General features: G+C 39.4%; 6 protein-coding genes and 2 long non-coding RNA genes across 8 annotated transcripts; all 8 read right to left on the bottom strand.

Moving 5' to 3' along the window:
- Positions 1–183: 183 nt before the first annotated feature.
- LOC122521605 (piggyBac transposable element-derived protein 4-like) lies at positions 184–759 on the bottom strand. The gene has a single exon (XM_043642449.1). It carries the CDS (start codon positions 757–759, stop codon positions 184–186), a length of 576 nt encoding a protein of 191 aa, XP_043498384.1.
- Positions 760–1,265: 506 nt separating this feature from the next.
- LOC122521603 lies at positions 1,266–3,707 on the bottom strand. Its single transcript, XM_043642448.1, has 2 exons — positions 2,753–3,707; positions 1,266–2,113 (listed from the first exon to the last, which is right to left on the bottom strand). The coding sequence occupies exons 1-2, from the start codon at positions 3,705–3,707 to the stop codon at positions 1,266–1,268; spliced, it is 1,803 nt and encodes a 600-aa protein (XP_043498383.1).
- A 155-nt stretch (positions 3,708–3,862) lies between these two features.
- Positions 3,863–5,035, bottom strand: LOC122521602. The gene has a single exon (XM_043642447.1). The coding sequence runs from the start codon at positions 5,033–5,035 to the stop codon at positions 3,863–3,865; it is 1,173 nt and encodes a 390-aa protein (XP_043498382.1).
- Positions 5,036–5,951: 916 nt separating this feature from the next.
- LOC122521614 lies at positions 5,952–7,076 on the bottom strand. Its single transcript, XR_006304798.1, has 2 exons — positions 6,556–7,076; positions 5,952–6,191 (listed from the first exon to the last, which is right to left on the bottom strand). It is a non-coding gene; the product is annotated as an uncharacterized LOC122521614 (long non-coding RNA).
- Positions 7,077–9,029: 1,953 nt separating this feature from the next.
- LOC122521601 (histone-lysine N-methyltransferase SETMAR-like) lies at positions 9,030–10,475 on the bottom strand. The gene is made up of 2 exons (XM_043642446.1): positions 9,477–10,475; positions 9,030–9,401 (listed from the first exon to the last, which is right to left on the bottom strand). Exons 1-2 carry the CDS (start codon positions 10,473–10,475, stop codon positions 9,030–9,032), a joined length of 1,371 nt encoding a protein of 456 aa, XP_043498381.1.
- Positions 10,476–10,858: 383 nt separating this feature from the next.
- LOC122521600 (piggyBac transposable element-derived protein 1-like) lies at positions 10,859–12,082 on the bottom strand. Its single transcript, XM_043642445.1, has 2 exons — positions 11,525–12,082; positions 10,859–11,446 (listed from the first exon to the last, which is right to left on the bottom strand). The coding sequence occupies exons 1-2, from the start codon at positions 12,080–12,082 to the stop codon at positions 10,859–10,861; spliced, it is 1,146 nt and encodes a 381-aa protein (XP_043498380.1).
- A 4,908-nt stretch (positions 12,083–16,990) lies between these two features.
- On the bottom strand, positions 16,991–17,916 carry LOC122521599. The gene is made up of 2 exons (XM_043642444.1): positions 17,067–17,916; positions 16,991–17,022 (listed from the first exon to the last, which is right to left on the bottom strand). Exons 1-2 carry the CDS (start codon positions 17,914–17,916, stop codon positions 16,991–16,993), a joined length of 882 nt encoding a protein of 293 aa, XP_043498379.1.
- A 791-nt stretch (positions 17,917–18,707) lies between these two features.
- On the bottom strand, positions 18,708–20,004 carry LOC122521615. The gene is made up of 2 exons (XR_006304799.1): positions 19,543–20,004; positions 18,708–19,464 (listed from the first exon to the last, which is right to left on the bottom strand). It is a non-coding gene; the product is annotated as an uncharacterized LOC122521615 (long non-coding RNA).
- Positions 20,005–21,356: the final 1,352 nt, after the last annotated feature.

Raw genomic sequence — 21,356 nt, 5'->3', positions numbered from 1 at the left:
GAAATTTCTCCCCGATATGAATTGGTTTTGACCCATCTTCTACATCTAGCTGTGATTCTTAACCCTTTGCACTCCGCCCGATTTTGGACGTTGGCTATCAGCTACTCAGCGCCACTTTACAGGAGAAACAAACATTTACAAACCCTCGTATAACTTATTATAATATTAGAACTAAGTAACGTATTATAATGATATTGGACTGATATCAATTTGAGCTGCAATTGGGAGCTGCATCAATCCCATATTCAGGATGACGGCAATGAAGGCTAAAAATTCTTCTTTGGTGATATCGTACCACTTGTGCCAAGTTGATTTTCGTGAAAGCTGTTTCTTTGCAATTTCTTCTTTGGCATGATTGTTCGTTTCTTTTATAATGCTGTCTACTAATTCTTCAGTAAAATATAGTCTAAAGTAGTCTATGGGCTCTTTTGTGTTAGTTGGTATCTGTGGTCCGGCTGTTTCTTCATGTAGATCAAAATTTATTGTGGCTGGGGGAACGCCCGATTCAGTAATATCCTCCCACTCTTCACCTGACGATACGTTGTCCTGTTGCTGTGTGTTTTCTTCTGCCTCACTTTCATCGCTGTCGCTATCTATACGAACTCTTCGTCGCCTTCTTCGTGGAAGGATATCACTACCACTGCTGTCATTTTCTTCTACCGTTAGTCTTTCTAATATTTCGGTATATAAGTCTATCTGGAGGTCATCTTCACTACTATTGGTCTCTAGAGACTCACTCGTGGTTGGACGCTTTGCCATTGTTCTAATAAAAAATATGAATAAATACATGGGTTGAAAATTTCTTATTGTTCTTACTAATTCACAAGATGATATTTACCAAAATAGCTTTCACCAAACAATTTTTCACTAAGAAAGAATCACTTTTTCGATTTTCACACTCGTTACTCTGTGTCTACTGCTCGAAGCTTCAAACCAGACTGAGCTCGGCTTTGAAAATCTTCTCCTCCAGATCTAGACTTGTTTATTTATAAATATAAATCACACTATACAGTGCATGCTATCTTCGCATACCGACCTTTCTTCTACCTGCTACCCTTATCGCTCTTCTCAAGTGGTTTCGAGAAGTGCTCGGACCGCGTCTCATGTTCTTGACTAACACAAAACCCGCCGACATTTCTTGTATATATCGGTTAGTAATTTTACGATATTCTGATTCGATTGCTTGTGCCATTTCAAGAGAAAACTTCAGGGAAAGATGTATGTCTCAAAAAGTTGCGCGGAAATAACTCAATACGCCGTAATCACTAATAAACTTGAATGTCCCCTGAGAGGGGACATCCGAGTGATATGCTAGAATTACGATGTCCCCTGAGAGGGGACAGCGGAGTGCAAAGGGTTAATAATCGCGTGTAGTTAGAGAATCGCCGAAAGATGCTCTCCGGTTCGATCCGTGTCATCAATAATGGAATTTTTTTAAGTTCGGGTAGTTCGTCTGTCTCTGTTTCGGTCTGAATTGGCCATTCAAGTTCCGGTCGGCGAAGCCAAGAAGGGCCATGAAACCATGAATTGTTTTTTATGAATTCGCGTGGAAGTCGTCCGCGAGATAATGCGTCCGCGGGATTGTTTTCTGTACGTACGTGCCGCCACGTGATCCCTACACAAATTTCCTGGATTTCGCGTACGCGATTCGCCGTGAATTGTTTCAACGTGTTGGGATCCTTTCTTAACCAACCTAATACAATCGTGGAATCGGACCAAAAGATTATCTTGTTAGGTCTTATTCCGCAAGATGCCCGTATCTCTCTATATAGTCGAGCAAGCGTTAATGCTCCACATAATTCTAATCGCGGTATGGTCTTGTCCTTAAGTGGAGCCACGCGGCTCTTCGCGCAGAATAATCGTACGTGTACGTTACCAACTTGATCTCGCGATCTTACGTATAAACTGCCACCGTAACCCGCCTGACTCGCATCGCAAAATCCGTGGATTTGTACTTCATTGTGATTATCAATGATCAAACGTCTTTCAATGGTCAAATTGTCAATTAATTTTAATTGTTCCGCGAACCTTGTCCAGGAGGAATGCAATGCATTAGGTACCGACTCGTCCCACTCGACCTTAGTTTTCCAGCAATCTTGGATCAAGATTTTAGCTGTTAAGATAATGGGGCCTAATAATCCCAGTTGGTCATATATTTTCGCGATTTCCGACAGTATCCGACGTTTTGTGATTTTCTCATGAAGTCTATCGGCGCGACTGTATAGATCAAATGATCATGATGTGTATTCCATGAAATTCCGAGTGTCTTTAGGATCGATGTTTCTCCGGAGAAGAATTCGACGTTAACCTTTTTTATATCTAATTTATCGAGAATCGGCCTATAATTGGAAGCCCATTGCCGTATGTTAAAACCGCCTCGTTTTAATATCTCGATGGTCTGGTCTCGTATTCTCCGAGTGTCTCTACATCGTCGGTTCCCGTGATGAGATCGTCGACGTATAAATCTCGGTTTAGAATCTCAGCTCCGAGGGGATAATTGACGCTTTCATCCTTCGCTAGTTGCTTTATGGTCCGAATAGCGAGAAAGGGTGCTGACGCTGTAATCGTATTAAGCTCGAACGTACGAATTCGATCCTTATGTATCCAAAATATACATTGATATTGCCGATCGTCCGGATGTATCCATATCTGTCGATACATTTTCTCTATATCCGCGGTTAACACGTATCGATATGTACGAAATCGCAGTAAATGTTCCACTAATGTGTCCTGTATCGTAGGCCCGACTAACAATGTACTATTAAGGGAAATGCCCTGACTATTCTTTGCAAAGCGTCGAATACGACTCGAACCTTCGTCGTTGTGCTGGTTGATTTAATAACGGCGTGGTGGGGAAGATAACAGCCGCCCGTCGGGTCGTCCTCGACAAGCGACATGTGTCCTAATGTTAAATATTCCTGCATGGTGCGCTCATACTCTTTCCGAAGTTCCGGGTTCGCGTTCAACTTTTTCCATAGGTTGTGGAAGCGGCGTAAAGCTATATGATACAGCTCGCTGTAATCGTGTCCCTTTTCGCGGAATGGTAAACGCACTATATATCGTCCCGTTTCGTCGCGTTTTGTATTTTGAGTATAATGGGTTTCGCATTCTACTTCCTGTGTTCCTTCCGTTCGTGTCACGATCGCGTCCTCGATTAACCAAAACCTTTCTAATTGGTCTCTCAACTCTGTGGTCGCGAACAGTGCGGTTTCTTCTTTTGATTCTTCCGAGTCGATTCCGCCGACGACTACCCAACCTAACTGCGTCTTTTGAAGTATTAGATCGCCGCGGGCGCGTGACAAACGAAATTGTCCAACGGACATAAGGGATAACGTGGCTCCGGAACCTATCAAAATATCCACTGGTCGCGGTAAGTGAAACTGAGGGTCTGCTAATTTTCGATCGATTGGAATCTTAATAAGTTCTCGAGGAAAGACTTCGCTTGGAACTTGGTCGGCTATCTTGGGTACGATGAGTAATGAAAGGTTCCGTTTATATCGACTATCTAAGGATTGAATTGTTATCTCGATAATACCCGTCGATCGAGTTCGTGTATCATTAATGGCATTGATAGGAATTGAATACGGTCTGATTGGTAAACGTAATTCCTTCGCGACGTCTTCGGTTATAAAATGCGCTGCTGCGCAGGTGTCTAATAGTGCGCGGCATTGCTTATAAGTTCCGTCCCCCCTTCTCACGCGACACATCGCGCTCATGAGTAATTGAGGCGTTGTACCTCGCGGGTTAACGTGAAAAACTGGCCTAAGTCATAATGTTTTAGAATCGGTTTGAGACGCGGTCGCGACAGCTTCCCTTTTGGCGACGGCTTTCATAATTTTCCGCGTGATTATTCGAATCAGTCCTATGTAACGATGTATGATGGTCTGCAGCAAATCTGACAAAGTGGACCTGAACAGTTTCCTACATGTCTTTTTAAACAATTTGGACATAATCTCCGAGATTTTACTACTGTCCATCGCTCGAGCGGTGTCATGCGTCCGTATCGACTACAACGAAATAGTGCGTGAGAATTTCCTTTACAAAGGGTGCATTTCCGTTTAATCTCCGTGAGAAATGTGCGCGTGGGTCTTACAATTTGTTGTTTCCGCGGTCGTAACGCGGTCGGTTCGGTGCGTTTACGTTTTTCGCGGGGCTCGTCTTTAATATCCGTCGTTAGCTTCTCCGAAGCACTGTATCGGTGGTCTATCTCTTTTAAAAATTTATAAAGTTCCTTGAGGGTAGGGTAATCGTCCGAATTGAGTTGTCGATCCCATTCTTCCCGAACGCGACGAGGTAAAAGGCGCTCGATAACGCGCACTGTTAGGGCATGAGGCTCGTTAAACGAATCAATCATGTTGAGATATGCCTCCGTATCTCTTATGAGTTTTTGAATCCCTCTTGCCGAATCATCCTCGGAGTGTGTTAAATCCAGAATCGCGTCGAGAAGTCTTGCTAGCAGTACGCGTTTTCTATCGTATTTTTCTAATAATGCTTCCCACGCGAGTTTGTAATTCGACCCGTCCCCTGAATATAGTGTAATCACTTCGAGTGCACGGCCCTGCAATGCATCTCGAAGATAGGCGTGTTTTTCTAGATCGGATATGTCCGACCGCGCGTCTATCAGAGTTAAAAAACCTTTCTTAAATTCTAACCATTTTTCTAATCTTCCATCAAATTTAGGTATCTCAATTCGTTTTAATTTAATCGGTCGTTCGGTCGTACTCGTCTGATTTGAAATTATGCTGCTATCGTTCGGGATGTTAGCCGCGGGTACTGGATTTGGGTGAACTCTCGCTTCTATTGCATGGTACCGGCGTAATATTAACGTTACTTCTTGTATTTCTTCTTCCCCTAAATCCTCATCATCACACTCCAGTTGTGCCTGATCGTATGCTTCTAAGTGTTTCGTGATTTTCTTAAATCGACCTACTAATGTTGTTTCATCTAATCTCTCCCCGTCAATTTCTTGTTCAAAAATTGTCAATTGCATTTTTAATGTCCTTCGTAACCGATTCAAACGTTCCTTCGGTTCCATCGTTTACCGGTTTTAATTATCTTACTTTTCGAAGATGGGTTAATGTAAATTATGTTGAATACGAAGATTTTAATATATGAATTTTTGTTATAATGCGTCGGGTTTCCGATCACGCGGTTACGGTCCTGAGCTGTGAGTTGGTAAAGAAGGGGGTGGGGGTCCCTTATCTATCGGCTCTATCGACGTCACGATTTCGTCGTTGTTTAATCTTATGTTTGAAAAAGTATCGTTGCTAAGCGATGTAACCGTAGAAACTGTTATCGCGCTCTTTGTCCGAAGACAAAGCGATTTTCAAATTCTATTAATATACGTTACTTCGGTTAAAATTTGAAGTGGATTCGAATGAGTTGTTTCCGATTTTAATATACCAATTTAGTAAGAAAGATGAGAGAAAATAATAAAATTTATATTAGAAATTACGAACTTCTACGGGGTTCGAAGACGTAATTTCCTATAGAATATTTTATAATATTTAAAGTGGATACGCATAAACGTATGCACAAATGATGCAATCTACTTATCTCCTTTTCGAATCCTTTGTGATGACTAGCTCGACGTGGCAGCGTGTATGTTCAGGAACTAGATTTTCTCAGTGGCGATTCCGTATACGCAGCTTCACTCAAACCAGGAATCAGAAATTCAGACCTCACAGGAGGCACCAAAATGTATTTGCCAAAATTCCTCCAACACGGAGTCCTCCGGCGATTGGATTAAGCTTATTATAAGGAGGTGAAAAGGTGAATTAGAATAAAATAAAACACGTGGTTGAGCCAATAAGTGCAATGCTTTATTGGCTCGTCAGGGAAAAGGCCTTGCGGCAAAAAACCCTGTTGTTATCAGTACAATGGACGACGATGGATAACGGACATAGCCCGTGATCACTTCTCGTCACGATTAACCCGGATGGGTAATCACGTTAAGGGGTTATATCCACTTGCGAGGCAGAAAAAACGCGTTTTTTTGTGAATTTTTTCCAAAGAGGCATTTAATTTTATACATTAATGGAAAAAATGTACTTAAACAGAATTTAATGTACTTTAACAATCAGAAATTTATTTAAAAAATATTGGATCCCCTAGCTCCTGTAGATGATCTGCGGAGAGACCTCCAAAAAAAAGTGCTTGGCGGTGAGCAAGATATCTCTGGTCCAAATTATCTGAAAACCAAAAACCAAAAATGTTTAGTTTTGTAATAAATAAATACAGGTAATGATCGAAGGACTAGTCAAAATTTAGATTTTTGACAAAATGGCGGCTGTTCAAAAAAAAAATTCAGTTTTTCATGAAAATTTTTCACTTCAAAGTGGCTTAAAAAATCGAAATTATTGTCCAAAACCTTATTCCTTCGATCATTACCTGAAAAATATATCTGAGTAAGTCGTGTGAAAATTTCAAACCGATCGGTTTAGCGGTTTCGGAGAAATTTTCCTCACCGACTCTGAAAACACGGTTTCGAGATAAACGCGTTTAAAGTTTCGGGAATGATTTACACTAAATTAAAAATTTTTTTTTTCAACTTACATCGTGTCATCTATTCCAGCACCATAAGAGGAACCCTCTGCTTCGTCGTTTACCTCCAAAATGTTTAGTTGTTGTTGTCTACGAGCCATTCTCCCCTCGCGCGTCGACCCTTGCGCTCTTGCGTCCGAAATTGAGATGCGCTCTGCGTCCTCTTTACTCACGAAGGAATGAGCATTGGGTCCAAGTGATAATCCCATAGCACTCATATAATAAAGAAGAGATGTTTTACCTTCATTAAAGACCCCGGCTGCAATGTTTGCAGCTATTTCCACAATTTTAGAGCCAGCTGGAATAATTTTTGGAGTTATTTTCCATATCAGCTGATTATAACTTTCATTATTGTTCTGGGTAAAACCACCAACGCATCGTTCCAATAATTTTTTGTTACTTAGATCTTCGTAAATTGGAAAAATAGCTGTTGCAACATCAGGTGGTAAGGCCTCATAATCAAACTGCTATCATCATATTCCACGGTTTTCGGATTAAAAACGTTCTTCCGTTTATTTCTTCGAGACAACTGTTCACTGAAGTTCTACGAGTTTCTCTGCTAATTTTACGAGGCATTTTTTACTTTTATTAATTAAACTATACACACTGAGAAATACACAAACTGAGCAAAAACACAACTTGTCCACGTGGAAGATCACTTTTAACTGATGAGTTCACATATTTTTAACTTAAAATTCCTCAACATAGGTTTCACGTATAAACTAGACCTTTTGTATTATTATCTTAGGGTCCCAAACACATATAAGTCGAAATCAAAAGTATAGCGGCTACCAGAAACAGCTGCTACTCCGGCTCGTGCTCCGCCTACTTTCGAACGCTCGGAGACGTTCTTACTAATACGCTCATATCTCCGAAACTAATTGTCGGATCGATTTGAAATTTTCAGAGAATATTCTTGAATATATTTACATTCAAAAAATGAAAAAAAAAAAAAAATTTTTTTAGAAAATCACAAGTGGATATAACCCCTTAAAAGAAATAGAAATTATATCTCTCACCGTTAATTATCGCCTCTACTTCTACTACCGGGTTACCACCTCTACGTCTATTACCGGGTATATCTGTAAGACGTATTCGTCTCAACAGATGAATTCTTTGCCTCTCTAATATTCCTCTCGCTTGTAGTCTCCGGGTATCTTGTTTCCAAGTGTTCTCGTAGGCGTCCAGCGTTGGAATAGACCGAATGTCTTTTGTAATGAGCCCTGCAGGGTGCTCTCACTCGACGGTCGAGTGGTGGGGTTATGAATGCTAGTTACTAGTAACTCTCTATCGATTTAGTGGGCGCATAGTAAATTTCGTATTTTAGTTACAATTTTTAATAAAACATTGCAAAAAGAATTTGCAATGTTTTATTAAAAATTTCTTCGCTAATCAACAACATATATACAACAAAAGTCAAAGCTTTAAAACCTTTTTTCTCAAAAACGACTGCGTATTTTGAAAAAACCATTTTCCATGATAACACCTTAAAAGTATACTGCTAATATACCAAAGCTCGTTAAGATCTGTGGGGGTCCCAGTGTAAGGTTCCCTTGTTAGTCAGTTCACGCTCGACACTGTCACTGTTTACCGAGCGCTACCACTCACAAGATATGAGAGCTGCAGCGAGAATGTAATCGTCCACAGCCCTCGCATCCTATTTAGGGAAGCCACTATTTCTCGAGCGCAAGTTTCGGAAACCTGTAGCATCATGACAATACTTAAATTAAATATACAAATGGTCCGAAAGGGACTCAGCCTCATCCACCCTCCAATCCGATAAGTGGACACCAGCAGTTTGCGAACCCCACGACCCTTGCGGCTGAACGCACGCGAGGCGGCCAGCTTGGTTAAACATGCTAATGTTTAACATATTGGCTCATACGCACAGCAACTTACCCCTAAGGTTGCTTCTGCCTTCCGGATCCCACCTAGTGGACCGGGCATTAAAGTCGCCAGCTACCAGCGATGGAAGGGCAGGAAACCTTCGGTATAGCTCTTCGAGCTCATCAAGGAGTCTACAAAACATATCAATGTTCTTGCTGAGTTGAAAGAAGACAAAAACTACCAGCGAGTCCTTCCCTCACTTGACGGCTACAAAGAAAAAACCCCGATGCACTAGGCTACAGGTCTTTCACTTCTATCCACTAGCACTGCAGAAAGGGGAGGTCCCCTCAAGGGACGAAAACCATCTCTCGTCCCTGTGAGGGACTCACCATGGTTCCGCAATGATCGCGACGCTTGCACCTGTCTCTAACATTTATTGCGCTAGCAAGTCCTGGGCGCGACGTGCGTGATTAAAATTAACCCTTTACACTCGGGACCTTTTTCGCGCGGGGCACCAGCAACTCGAAGCGTTTCGTAGCGTATTTGGTGAATTTCTTACCTCTAACTCAAAATAATTACACACATAAAGTAACACATAATACTTTTATATTTAATAATAAATGTATCTTTACATTTTTAAGATGATAATTTCCGAAACGTTACTCTTTGTAATTTTGCATTGTATTGTATTTGAGATAACAACCGCCGAGATGCATGCCCGGCTTGTCGGGACAAGTGTCACAATAATACGTTGTTTGGTGTCTTATGCCGGGCTTATTTCTTCGGGAGCAGACTTTGCAATCTTTTCTAACTCCTGTTAAAATGCTATGCAGCTTTCCATTTAGGCGGATGTTTTCGGATTCGGCGGTTGAAGTCGAGGCTCGGTCGCGCGGCTGGTGGAAATCTCCAGTCAATTGCTTGACTAATGTCTTCAAATATCGTAGGTGATTAAGCGGCCGTTCGCTTCTCTGTTGTTTAGTGGTTTTATAAAAAATATTAGGGGGACCGGAAAGTAATGTCGTTTTCTTACGCTAAATACAAACACATACATTTTTAACGAGTCTTTATTTTTAATCAATGATGTATTCCCCATCATTGTCAATAACCTTTTGCCATCTAGTGAGTAAATTTTCAATCCCTGATCGATAAAAATTAATTGGTTTTTCGGCAAAATATCTAGAGATGGCATTTTGGATATCATCCAAATTTGCAAATGTTTTGCCACTTAAAAAGTGTTGCAGCGCTCGGAATAAGTGGAAATCCGATGGTGCAACATCGGGCGAATATGGTGGATGAGGCAGCACCTCCCACCCCAATTCATTAATTTTTTCTAGAGTTCGCCTTGCGCAGTGCGGTCTTGCATTGTCATGTTGGAGAATGACGCCTTTTCGGTTGACAATCGCTGGCCACTTTTCAATTAAAGATTGATTGACTCGCTGCAATTGTTCGCTGTAGAGGTCTGCAGTAACAGTTTGTCCAGGTTTCAGTAATTCAAAATGAACAATGCCGCGAATACTCCACCAAACACACAAAAGCGCTTTTTTGGGGTGTAAACCTGGCTTAGCAGTACTCCGAGGGATTTCATTTGGAGAGAGCCACTGCCTTTTGCGTTTTGGGTTATCATACAGGACCCATTTCTCATCTCCTGTGATCAAGCGATCAAAAAACGCTTCTGTGTTGTGTCGTTGAAGCAATAAGTTGCATGTGATTGATCGGTTAGCCTTATTCTGTTCGGACAGATTATGCGGGACCCAAACACCTGCTCTGCTTACTTTCCCAATCTGCTTCAAATGTTCTTGGATGGTCGACCAAGGTTGGTTGAGACTGTTTGACAATTCCTCGATCGTCTGACACGGATTTGCTTCCACTTCCGCCCTTAACACGTCGTTGTCTAACGCTGATGGTCTTCCTGATCGATACGAGTCGGAAAGATCAAAATTACCCGATTTGAACTTGGAAAACCACCTTTGGCATTTACGAATGTCCAGTGCATTTGGATAAACATCGCAAATGTTTTTGGTAGCAACTGTTGCGTTATTTCCCTTGCGAAACTCAAAGAGCATGCAATGCCGGATGTGTACCTCTTCTGGTATTTGGCTGGCCATTTTACCCAAAATTACAAAAAAAAATTGTAATTCAATTGTCTATAAGTAAAGAAATCACTATAACCTCACAATGTCTTTGGTACGCCTCTGAACCAAACAATGAGCTGACAAATGACAATCAAGTATTGGCATGCGCAGAAACGACATTACTTTCCGGTCCCCCTAATATATGAATTGATTAAACAAATCTCAAAACCACCAAAAAAGAGTTTACGCCACCATTTCAGAGATTTTCTTAGGAAACAATACGTTAAAGCATACTGATCGGCACGATCGACACCGCCCATATGTTTGATGTAATCTATTATTACGTTAGGTTTCTTGACGGTCACTTCTACTCCACCTCGTAAAATTTGTTTTACAGGCGTCATTCCTGCATTGTTTCAGTTGGTCAAGCATGTGACAACCCTCTTGTCCTTCCACGCTAAACATAATGTATTTCCTTTCCGGTATGCTACTGTTGATTTTTTTCCGAATTTTATTTTTTTTATTTGTTCTGGTAGATGCTTTCTGTTTGTTAAGATAGTTCCTGTAAGGTGGCATTTTAATTTCAATAATTCTTCGGCCAAGATATAGCTCGTGTAATAACGATCGGTGAACATATGATGTCCTTGAGCACCAGGTAGTTTTTCCAGCAGCATTGAATACAGATGCAATGGTATTCTCGTTGTCACCGGAAGGTCGCGCCTTATCAAGCTGTCTGTTGTCAAACTTCCATAATAAGGAAGAATGCCACAGATGTAACCGGTAGTTGAGTCTGCCATCGCATAAACTCGAATCCCCCGTTTGGTCGGTTTCTTCGGGTTGTAAGCAATGAAGGAGACCCGACATTGGAACTTGATCGTAGATTCATCCACACAAATTTCTCTTCCTGGTGTAAAATAGTAAACAAATTTTGAATTTATGTAATCCAGGAAACAGCTAACTAGCTGTAAGCGTGTTCGTGGTCCTGCATCTTGTCTTTGGATTGTCTGTAGATGAAGCATCTAAAAAATCTGATTAAATCTGTCCCTTGTAAACTTGTTCGAATAAAAAGGAATGTAGCTGACATCATTTCGTGACCAATATTCTTGCAAATTTGCCAACGGCATTGTCCCCATATTTATTATCACACCAATAAACGCCCACATTTCTTCGATGGTTACATTCCGCCAATTTCGCCATATCGAGTAGGGAGATAATGTCTTTCCATATAATTTTTTTGCGGCATAATTATTAGTTTCGATAACAATTTCATTCACCATTTCATCAGTAACAAAGAGTTTAAAAAAATCGAATGGTTCTTCCTTATCTAATGGTGCGTGTGGTCCTGCAGTAGTGTCGCCGGCTATGAATGGTATTCTTGACGGTGTTTCTTCAGATTCAGTGCAAGTAATCCATTCAGAACTGTACGACTGTGAGTCTTCTGTAGTATAAGTATCACTGTCATATTCACTGTCTATTACTCGGATCTTTCGCCTTCTGACACCTCTCACTTTGTCACTATCGTCACTACTGCTGTTATTCTCTGTATCTTGAAGCTCTTTGTGTACAGCCGAAATTTCCTCGTTAAGCATCGTGAAATCGAACTCATCTTCACTTTGACTTAATTCAGGATCACGTTCCATGTTTTTAGGGATCAAAAACTTTAAATTCTGTAGTCTCTCTGTCACGACTGTCAGGTTCGAACTAATGCCGAAAATGCAGTCCGGTTCGTGGTTGCGGACTAATCCCAGATAAGAAAATCTTATCTCCATTTCCCTTTATACTTTATAAGATTATATAGAAAGAGCGTAAGAACCCGCGTCGAAGAAAGTAAACGAAAACAATTAGTCCCGCGTATCGAGTTACTGCAGCAAACCAAGTGGTGAGCGATAGTCACCTCTCGAGTTGCGGTAGCACACCCCATAGTTAGTGAGAGTCACCTCTCGAAAGCAAAGGGTTAATCTGTAGGATGACCGAAGCCATTGTCTTTCTACAGACTACTACCCGCAACCGCACTGTCCTGCAATATACAGGACAGCGAGGTTAGTGGCTCCTGTTCACTATTTACACTCTTGGAGGTACAAAGAACCCCAGAAGTAACTCTAATCTTTCTAGAGAGAGAATCCTTGAATTGAATAATTGTGTTCTCAAAGATAGAAAGCTGGAAATCCAGGAAAGTAAACTACCATTAATTCAAAGCAGACTAACAAGGGGACCTTACACTTAGTCCGACACGGATTTTAACGAGCTTTGGTATATTAGTAGTATACTTTGAGGTTGTTATCGTGGTAAAGTATTTTGTCCTAACGCTCAACCATTTTTGAGAAAAAAGCTTTTGAAGTTTTGGTTTTTGTTGTATACATGTTTATATTACCTTAAATTCGACCGTTCTTCAAATGGCACGTTAGTGTATCTTGTAGCGTTCTCGCTTCTCGTGTCACTAGTTAGTGTTCGATCCTTCATGGGAGAAGTTTTTTTTAATAATTTTTTTCTGTCTGTTTTCAAATTATTTTTTCATATTTTTTAATTTTTAAATATATACAGGAAAGAAAAATTATTTCTTATAAAAAAATTAGAAATAATAAATTTGTTCACATTTTGCGAAAATAATAAAGGAAAAGTTTATCCTTGAGTTACAGGTAATATTTTTTTTTTTAACAGGTATATAAAAATAGAAAAATCTTCAATATACTAACAAATAACAATCGTATATATTCTAATCATTAACAATTTCATGTAGATATAATATTAGATTCATGCCTTATTAAAACCAAATAAAAGAGAAATATTTTTAAACGTTCATCAGGTTTGTTTTCAAACAGATCTTTTAAAAAATCGTTGTTTATGTAACAAGTCATCTTTCATTAATTGCGCGAGATGTAACAAAATTTATTGTTTTGAATGCTTTTACAATAACTATCACTCTGGAACCTGCGTCTAATAAATAATAATAGATGTAAAATAAATGTTAAAACTCATAAATATAAAAAAATTATACACTGAATTGTTAATGATTAGGATATATACGAATGTTATTTGTTAGTATATTGAAGATATATCTATTTTTATTTACCTGCTAAAAAATAAAATTTTAACTGTGATTCAAATAATCAATTTTCCTTTGTTATTTGAGCAAGATGTTCAAAATTTATTATTTTTAATTTTTTTGTAATAAATAATTTTCTTTTACCTGTATATATTTAAAAATTAATAAATATGAAAAGAAATTAGAAAACAGATAGAAAAAAATTATTAAAAAACACTAGCTCCACGAAGGATCGAACACTGACTAGCAGCGCAAAAAGCGAGAACGCTACTACTGACGCTAGCGAGTCACTTGATGCACAGTCGGAATTAAAATAATATAAACATACAACAAAAATCAAAATTTTAAACCAGTTTTCTCAAAAATGGCTAGGCATTTCGAAAAAACCCTTTACCACGATAACACCCTAAATGTATACTACTAATATACTAAAGCTCGTTAAGATCTGTGGTGGTCTCAGTGTAAGGTACCCTTGTTAGTGGTGATCTTTATGATGTGTCTGCACTCAAAGCTGGGTATTTCCTGATCAGAAGCGCACTCCCATCTTTGCCAGAAACATCTGTATTTGCCAAAATTTCTCCAACACGGAGTCCTCCGGCGATTGGATTAAGCTTAATTATGAGGAGGGTTAAAAGGTGAATTAGAATTAAATTAAACACGTGGTTGAGCCAATAAGTGCAATGCTTTATTGGCTCGTCAGGGAAAAAGCCTTGCGGCAAAAAACCCTGGTTGTTGTTAATACAATGGACGACGATGGATCACGGATTGTGTCCGTGATCAACTTCTCGTCATGATTAACCTTGATGGTCAATCTCGTTGAAAGAAATAGAAATTATATCTCTCACCGTTAATTGTCGCCTCTACGTCTACTACCGGGTTACCACCTCTACGTCTTTTACCGGGTTATCGCCTCTACGTCTATCACCGGGTATATCTGTAAGACGTATTCGTCTTAACAGATGAATTCTTTGCCTCTCTAATACTCCTTTCGCTTGTTGTCTCCGGGTGTTGAGTTTTTAAGTGTCCTCGTAGGCGTCCAGCGGTTGAATAGAATGCGTGTCTTTCGTATTGTGCTCTGCAGGGCGCCCTCACTCGACGGTCGAGTGGTGGGGGTTATAGATGCTAGTTACTACTAACTCTCTATCGATTTAGTGGGCGCATAGTAAATCTCGTATTTTAGTTACAATCGATTTTCGGCTATGATCGATTCCGATCGTACATACTCCCCCCGTTGAGAGGGTACCGATCAATAATATTCTTATTCGAGTAAGTGTATCGTGATGTCTTACGCTAAAGTTTACAAAGTTTGGTTGTAGATTGTTTGATAGAATTGCATATCGCTGGCCAGGCGATCTAATCGTCTTGTACGTACAAGAATGATAGTTATGAATTTATCTGAGGTGTCGAGTTTGCAGTTAACATATACAACAGAGTACATTTAAAATTATTGAATAAAATATAAACAATCGCTGCGCTTGATTGTTTTCTCGTATGGTTTTTACGGTTTCGATTCGAGTCTCCTTATCGGTTGTAGATTGTGCATCCAGGAAATTCCCGCTGTCGTCTCACTTTAAGTATCATTGGAAATGGTTTGCCACTAAAAAATATGTTGGAGTTAGTGTTATGGAATCGTTGAGGTTGTAAGTTTAATATTGTTTTGATTTCAATCGTTCGTGTAATTAATTCTTCATAAGTGAACAAAGTTCTTATGCGATTTATTTGGGATGGTGTTTGATAGATGAATGATAGTTCCCGTAGCCATCCTAGCTGGGATTAAAGCGGAGGATTGATATGTCGAATATTTCTCCTACCTGTTATGAAGTTGTGTATTTTCGTTTGCATTTAACAGAGTTGATTAAGCCTACAAATCTCTTTATTGATAACTTATTTCGTTGAAATTAATATCGTTATCATATCGTATAAATGGTGGTCCGAATATCGGTGTGGGTATTTTAAATGATGAAATTGGTCATTGAGGTTGCGAAATGGTAAAGATGTTAGACGTTTCTTCTGGAAAGTTAATTTCGCGTTTCTTAATCGGTCACGAACTGAAATCAAATCTAATTCATTGATGACCGCTCCCCCCGAATCGGTTAATCTTTCCCTTTCGGCGCAAATTTATTCGTCTTGGACTAATTTTTAATACACGTCCTATTTTTTCCGCGGTCAAGTCTTCTCTCCGATACGAATACGTCTTAACCCTTTGAGTGCTATAATCAAATGTATATTTTCGGCAATTATTTCTATTGTGTTGTCTGTAGAAGACGGCAAAGAAAGAATGATACACCATCTGAACGTAAAAAATATGACATCGGATTATATGTTGATAATTGTTTGAGATTTATCGTATACAAATGAGATATTGGGTTGACTATTATTTTCTTCAATATCAATGTGTTAAATGTTAATTTCGTAAAAATATGTACTGAAGCCTTTCCATGATTCTATAATCCTTTTTATGATTCGTTTAAATTTCTGGTTGTGAATATCCAAATATATTATAATTATCAAATTACAGTGATTTCAAATTCTAGCAGGTGAATAAACAATATATATTGAAAATAAAAAATGTTTTATTCAATGCCGAATAGATAATGAAATATCAACTAGATGGTCTTCTATATTATAATGTGTTATTCATCGTAAACGAGATCTATACTGTTCGAGAAAGTATTCTGTACTCAAAGGGTCAATCCATCCTCTGCACCGTGTTATAGTTTTCAAAGTCGCGTATAGTTAAAAACTGCAGAAACATGTTCTCTGGTTCGATCTCGCGATTTCCGACAAAATATGATGTTTCGTAACTCTTTCGCGAAGATATATCGGCGTGATTGAATAGGTTAGATGTTCGTGATAAAGTTATTTATGTGCAAATCTCTAATTAGAATTTCGGCTTTGAACGGGTGATTGGCGCTTTCGTCTTTCGCGAACTGTTTTAAGTTCCGGATGATGGTAAAAGATACTGATGCTGCACCGGATGTGATCGAGTTGAGTTCAATGTATGTATCCGTCCGTTATGAGATCGTAGTAAATGCTCTACCAATGTATCCTGTATGATGTGCTCGACTAGTAATGTACTATTAAGAAAGATTCCGTTTATATCTATTGTCTCAAAGTTCTATCACCTCTTTTAAATGCAGTACGTCGCGATTATAAGTAGTGGATTCGGTGTATTTAGTGTGACGACGCGGACTATAGGAGTTAGTTATGTGGATTCGAGGTTTGTTGGGATGTCGACGCGAGTGTTTCCTGTTTTGAAGATGTGGGGTCACACGTCGAAGGTATGTTCTTATTATCGGTTCGGTGTAAGGATGTGTGATGTGGTTGATGACATATTCGACAATTCGATGATATGCATGCACCTCGATGCTTTCGCAAACAGTTTTGACATATTTTATAATTTCGAATTACCTCCCATTTGTTGGTTATCGTCATGTCGTTATATTTAGGACAGCGGTACAACGGGTGTTCGACTCGTTCGCAAAGGATGCAGGTGTGCGATGTACTAATGGGGACCGAATGCGTAAGATAAGTGTCCTGCCGTTTTCGCGATTGTAATGTGTTCGTTTGGATATGTTTACGTTTTTCGCGGGGTTCGTCCTTAATATCCGTCGTTAGCTTCTCTGAAGCACTATATCGGTGGTCTATTTCCTTTAAAAATTTATAAAGTTCCTTACGAGTAGGGTAATCGTCCGAATTAAGTTGTCGATCCCATTCTTCCCGAACGCGACGAGGTAAAAGGCGCTCGATAACGCGCACTGTTAGAGCATGAGGCTCGTTAAACGAATCAATCATGTTGAGATATGCCTCCGTATCTCTTATGAGTTTTTGAATCCCTCTTGCCGAATCATCCTCGGAGTGTGTTAAATCCAGAATCGCGTCGAGAAGTCTTGCTAGCAGTACGCGTTTTCTATCGTATTTTTCTAATAATGCTTCCCACGCGAGTTTGTAATTCGACCCGTCCCCTGAATATAGTGTAATCACTTCGAGTGCACGGCCCTGCAATGCATCTCGAAGATAGGCGTGTTTTTCTAGATCGGATATGTCCGACCGCGCGTCTATCAGAGTTAAAAAACCTTTCTTAAATTCTAACCATTTTTCTAATCTTCCATCAAATTTAGGTATCTCAATTCGTTTTAATTTAATCGGTCGTTCGGTCGTACTCGTCTGATTTGAAATTATGCTGCTATCGTTCGGGATGTTAGCCGCGGGTACTGGATTTGGGTGAACTCTCGCTTCTATTGCATGGTACCGGCGTAATATTAACGTTACTTCTTGTATTTCTTCTTCCCCTAAATCCTCATCATCACACTCCAGTTGTGCCTGATCGTATGCTTCTAAGTGTTTCGTGATTTTCTTAAATCGACCTACTAATGTTGTTTCATCTAATCTCTCCCCGTCAATTTCTTGTTCAAAAATTGTCAATTGCATTTTTAATGTCCTTCGTAACCGATTCAAACGTTCCTTCGGTTCCATCGTTTACCGGTTTTAATTATCTTACTTTTCGAAGATGGGTTAATGTAAATTATGTTGAATACGAAGATTTTAATATATGAATTTTTGTTATAATGCGTCGGGTTTCCGATCACGCGGTTACGGTCCTGAGCTGTGAGTTGGTAAAGAAGGGGGTGGGGGTCCCTTATCTATCGGCTCTATCGACGTCACGATTTCGTCGTTGTTTAATCTTATGTTTGAAAAAGTATCGTTGCTAAGCGATGTAACCGTAGAAACTGTTATCGCGCTCTTTGTCCGAAGACAAAGCGATTTTCAAATTCTATTAATATACGTTACTTCGGTTAAAATTTGAAGTGGATTCGAATGAGTTGTTTCCGATTTTAATATACCAATTTAGTAAGAAAGATGAGAGAAAATAATAAAATTTATATTAGAAATTACGAACTTCTACGGGGTTCGAAGACATAATTTCCTATAGAATATTTTATAATATTTAAAGTGGATACGCATAAACGTATGCACAAATGATGCAATCTACTTATCTCCTTTTCGAATCCTTTGTGATGACTAGCTCGACGTGGCAGCGTGTATGTTCAGGAACTAGATTTTCTCAGTGGCGATTCCGTATACGCAGCTTCGTAAACCAGGAATCAGAAATTCACACCTCACAGGAGGCACCAAAATGTATTTGCCAAAATTTCTCCAACACGGAGTCCTCCGGCGATTGGATTAAGCTTAATTATGAGGAGGGTGAAAAGGTGAATTAGAATTAAGGGGTTATATCCACTTGCGAGGCAGAAAAAACGCGTTTTTTTGTGAATTTTTTCCAAAGAGGCATTTAATTTTATACATTAATGAAAAAAATGTACTTAAACAGAATTTAATGTACTTTAACAATCAACGGTTTATTTAAAAAAATATTGGATCCCCTAGCTCCTGTAGATGATCTGCGGAGAGACCTCCAAAAAAAGTGCTTGGCGGTGAGCAAGATATCTCTGGTCCAAATTATTTGAAAACCAAAAACCAAAAATGTTTAGTTTTGTAATAAATAAATACAGGTAATGATCGAAGGACTAGTCAAAATTTAGATTTTTGACAAAATGGCGGCTGTTCAAAAAAAAAATTCAGTTTTTTATGAAAATTTTTCACTTCAAAGTGGCTTAAAAAATCGAAATTATTGTCCAAAACCTTATTCCTTCGATCATTACCTGAAAAATATATCTGAGTAAGTTGTGTGAAAATTTCAAACCGATCAGTTTAGCGGTTTCGGAGAAATTTTCCTCACCGACTCTGAAAACACGGTTTCGAGATAAACGCGTTTAAAGTTTCGGGAATGATTTACACTAAATTAAAAATTTTTTTTTTCAAATTACATCTTGTCATCTATTCCAGCACCATAAGAGGAACCCTCTGCTTCGTCGTTTGCCTCCAAAATGTTTAGTTGTTGTTGTCTACGAGCCATTCTCCCCTCGCGCGTCGACCCTTGCGCTCTTGCGTCCGAAATTGAGATGCGCTCTGCGTCCTCTTTACTCACGAAGGAATGAGCATTGGGTCCAAGTGATAATCCCATAGCACTCATATAATAAAGAAGAGATGTTTTACCTTCATTAAAGACCCCGGCTGCAATGTTTGCAGCTATTTCCACAATTTTAGAGCCAGCTGGAATAATTTTTGGAGTTATTTTCCATATCAGCTGATTATAACTTTCATTATTGTTCTGGGTAAAACCACCAACGCATCGTTCCAATAATTTTTTGTTACTTAGATCTTCGTAAATTGGAAAAATAGCTGTTGCAACATCAGGTGGTAAGGCCTCATAATCAAACTGCTATCATCATATTCCACGGTTTTCGGATTAAAAACGTTCTTCCGTTTATTTCTTCGAGACAACTGTTCACTGGAAGTTCTACGAGTTTCTCTGCTAATTTTACGAGGCATTTTTTACTTTAATTAATTAAACTATACACACTGAGAAATACACAAACTGAGCAAAAACACAACTTGTCCACGTGGAAGATCACTTTTAACTGATGAGTTCACATATTTTTAACTTAAAATTCCTCAACATAGATTTCACGTATAAACTAGACCTTTTGTATTATTATCTTAGGGTCCCAAACACAATATAAGTCGAGATCAAAAGTATAGCGGCTACCAGAAACAGCTGCTACTTCGGCTCGTGCTCCGCCTACTTTCGAACGCTCGGAGACGTTCTTACTAATACGCTCACATCTCCGAAACTAATTGTCGGATCGATTTGAAATTTTCAGAGAATATTCTTGAATATATTTACATTCAAAAAATGAAAAAAAAAAAAAATTTTTTTTGAAAATCACAAGTGGATATAACCCCTTAAATTAAACACGTGGTTGAGCTAATAAGTGCAATGCTTTATTGGCTCGTCAGGGAAAAAGCCTTGCGGCAAAAAACCCTGGTTGTTATTAATACAATGGACGACGATGGATCACGGATTGTGTCCGTGATCAACTTCTCGTCATGATTAACCTTGATGGTCAATCTCGTTGAAAGAAATAGAAATTATATCTCTCACCGTTAATTGTCGCCTCTACGTCTACTACCGGGTTACCACCTCTACGTCTTTTACCGGGTTATCGCCTCTACGTCTATCACCGGGTATATCTCCTCTACGTCTATCACCGGGTATATCTGTAAGACGTATTCGTCTTAACAGATGAATTCTTTGCCTCTCTAATACTCCTTTCGCTTGTTGTCTCCGGGTGTTGAGTTTTTAAGTGTCCTCGTAGGCGTCCAGCGGTTGAATAGAATGCGTGTCTTTCGTATTGTGCTCTGCAGGGCGCCCTCACTCGACGGTCGAGTGGTGGGGGTTATAGATGCTAGTTACTACTAACTCTCTATCGATTTAGTGGGCGCATAGTAAATCTCGTATTTTAGTTACAATCGATTTTCGGCTATGATCGATTCCGATCGTACAACATCATTGTTGGATTTCAACGTTGACCACCTGTCCAGATGGCAACTCATTCAACAGAAGTTCTAACATTTTTGGAATCACTGGACTACTCACTATCTGCAGCGCATGCAATCAATTTCAAAATGGCATTATCTGTCTTACAATATCAAAGTGGGCTTATAAGTGCTTATTACTGATGAAAGCTTCCCACCAAGCAAGCGGCTCTTGGCAAGGGTCACTACTCTACATCCTGGAAAGGACGAGGTCATCAGGGTAGTCACCCTGAAGATTGCCAACTCAACACTCATCAGACCAATTGCGAAGCTTGCACTCCTTACGACTCAGCCCTAGGATCACTACATCAACTACGTCAGCAGTTCTGTCGCTGATGCAGATGTGGCATTGGCGATGAATATCACTACGTGGCCACCAGTGTGCTCTATCCAATAGACGGACGATCTTGGGAACTTTTGTAATAAATAAA

Source organism: Polistes fuscatus, unplaced genomic scaffold (genome assembly GCF_010416935.1).
Source record: "Polistes fuscatus isolate 324 unplaced genomic scaffold, CU_Pfus_HIC Scaffold42, whole genome shotgun sequence".
In the NCBI taxonomy this organism is placed as follows: Eukaryota; Metazoa; Arthropoda; class Insecta; order Hymenoptera; family Vespidae; genus Polistes; species Polistes fuscatus.
The sequence above is the reverse complement of the archived record's forward strand: the minus strand, read 5'-3'. Positions and strand labels throughout refer to the sequence as shown.

Excerpts from the sequence above, each read along its gene's own strand:
- LOC122521605 (XM_043642449.1), bottom strand. The coding sequence starts at position 759 with ATGGCAAAGCGTCCAACCACGAGTGAGTCTCTAGAGACCAATAGTAGT.
- LOC122521603 (XM_043642448.1), bottom strand. The coding sequence starts at position 3,707 with ATGTGTCGCGTGAGAAGGGGGGACGGAACTTATAAGCAATGCCGCGCA. Across the intron at positions 2,114-2,752 it reads ATTTCCCTTAATAGTACATT|CTAAAATCTTGATCCAAGAT; the intron begins GTTAGTCGGGCC and ends TTATCTTAACAG.
- LOC122521602 (XM_043642447.1), bottom strand. The coding sequence starts at position 5,035 with ATGGAACCGAAGGAACGTTTGAATCGGTTACGAAGGACATTAAAAATG.
- LOC122521601 (XM_043642446.1), bottom strand. The coding sequence starts at position 10,475 with ATGGCCAGCCAAATACCAGAAGAGGTACACATCCGGCATTGCATGCTC. Across the intron at positions 9,402-9,476 it reads TACTCACTAGATGGCAAAAG|CGTAAGAAAACGACATTACT; the intron begins GTTATTGACAAT and ends GTTTGTATTTAG.
- LOC122521600 (XM_043642445.1), bottom strand. The coding sequence starts at position 12,082 with ATGGAACGTGATCCTGAATTAAGTCAAAGTGAAGATGAGTTCGATTTC. Across the intron at positions 11,447-11,524 it reads AATATTGGTCACGAAATGAT|ACAATCCAAAGACAAGATGC; the intron begins GTCAGCTACATT and ends CTTCATCTACAG.
- LOC122521599 (XM_043642444.1), bottom strand. The coding sequence starts at position 17,916 with ATGCAATTGACAATTTTTGAACAAGAAATTGACGGGGAGAGATTAGAT. Across the intron at positions 17,023-17,066 it reads GGACGAACCCCGCGAAAAAC|GACACTTATCTTACGCATTC; the intron begins GTAAACATATCC and ends CGAAAACGGCAG.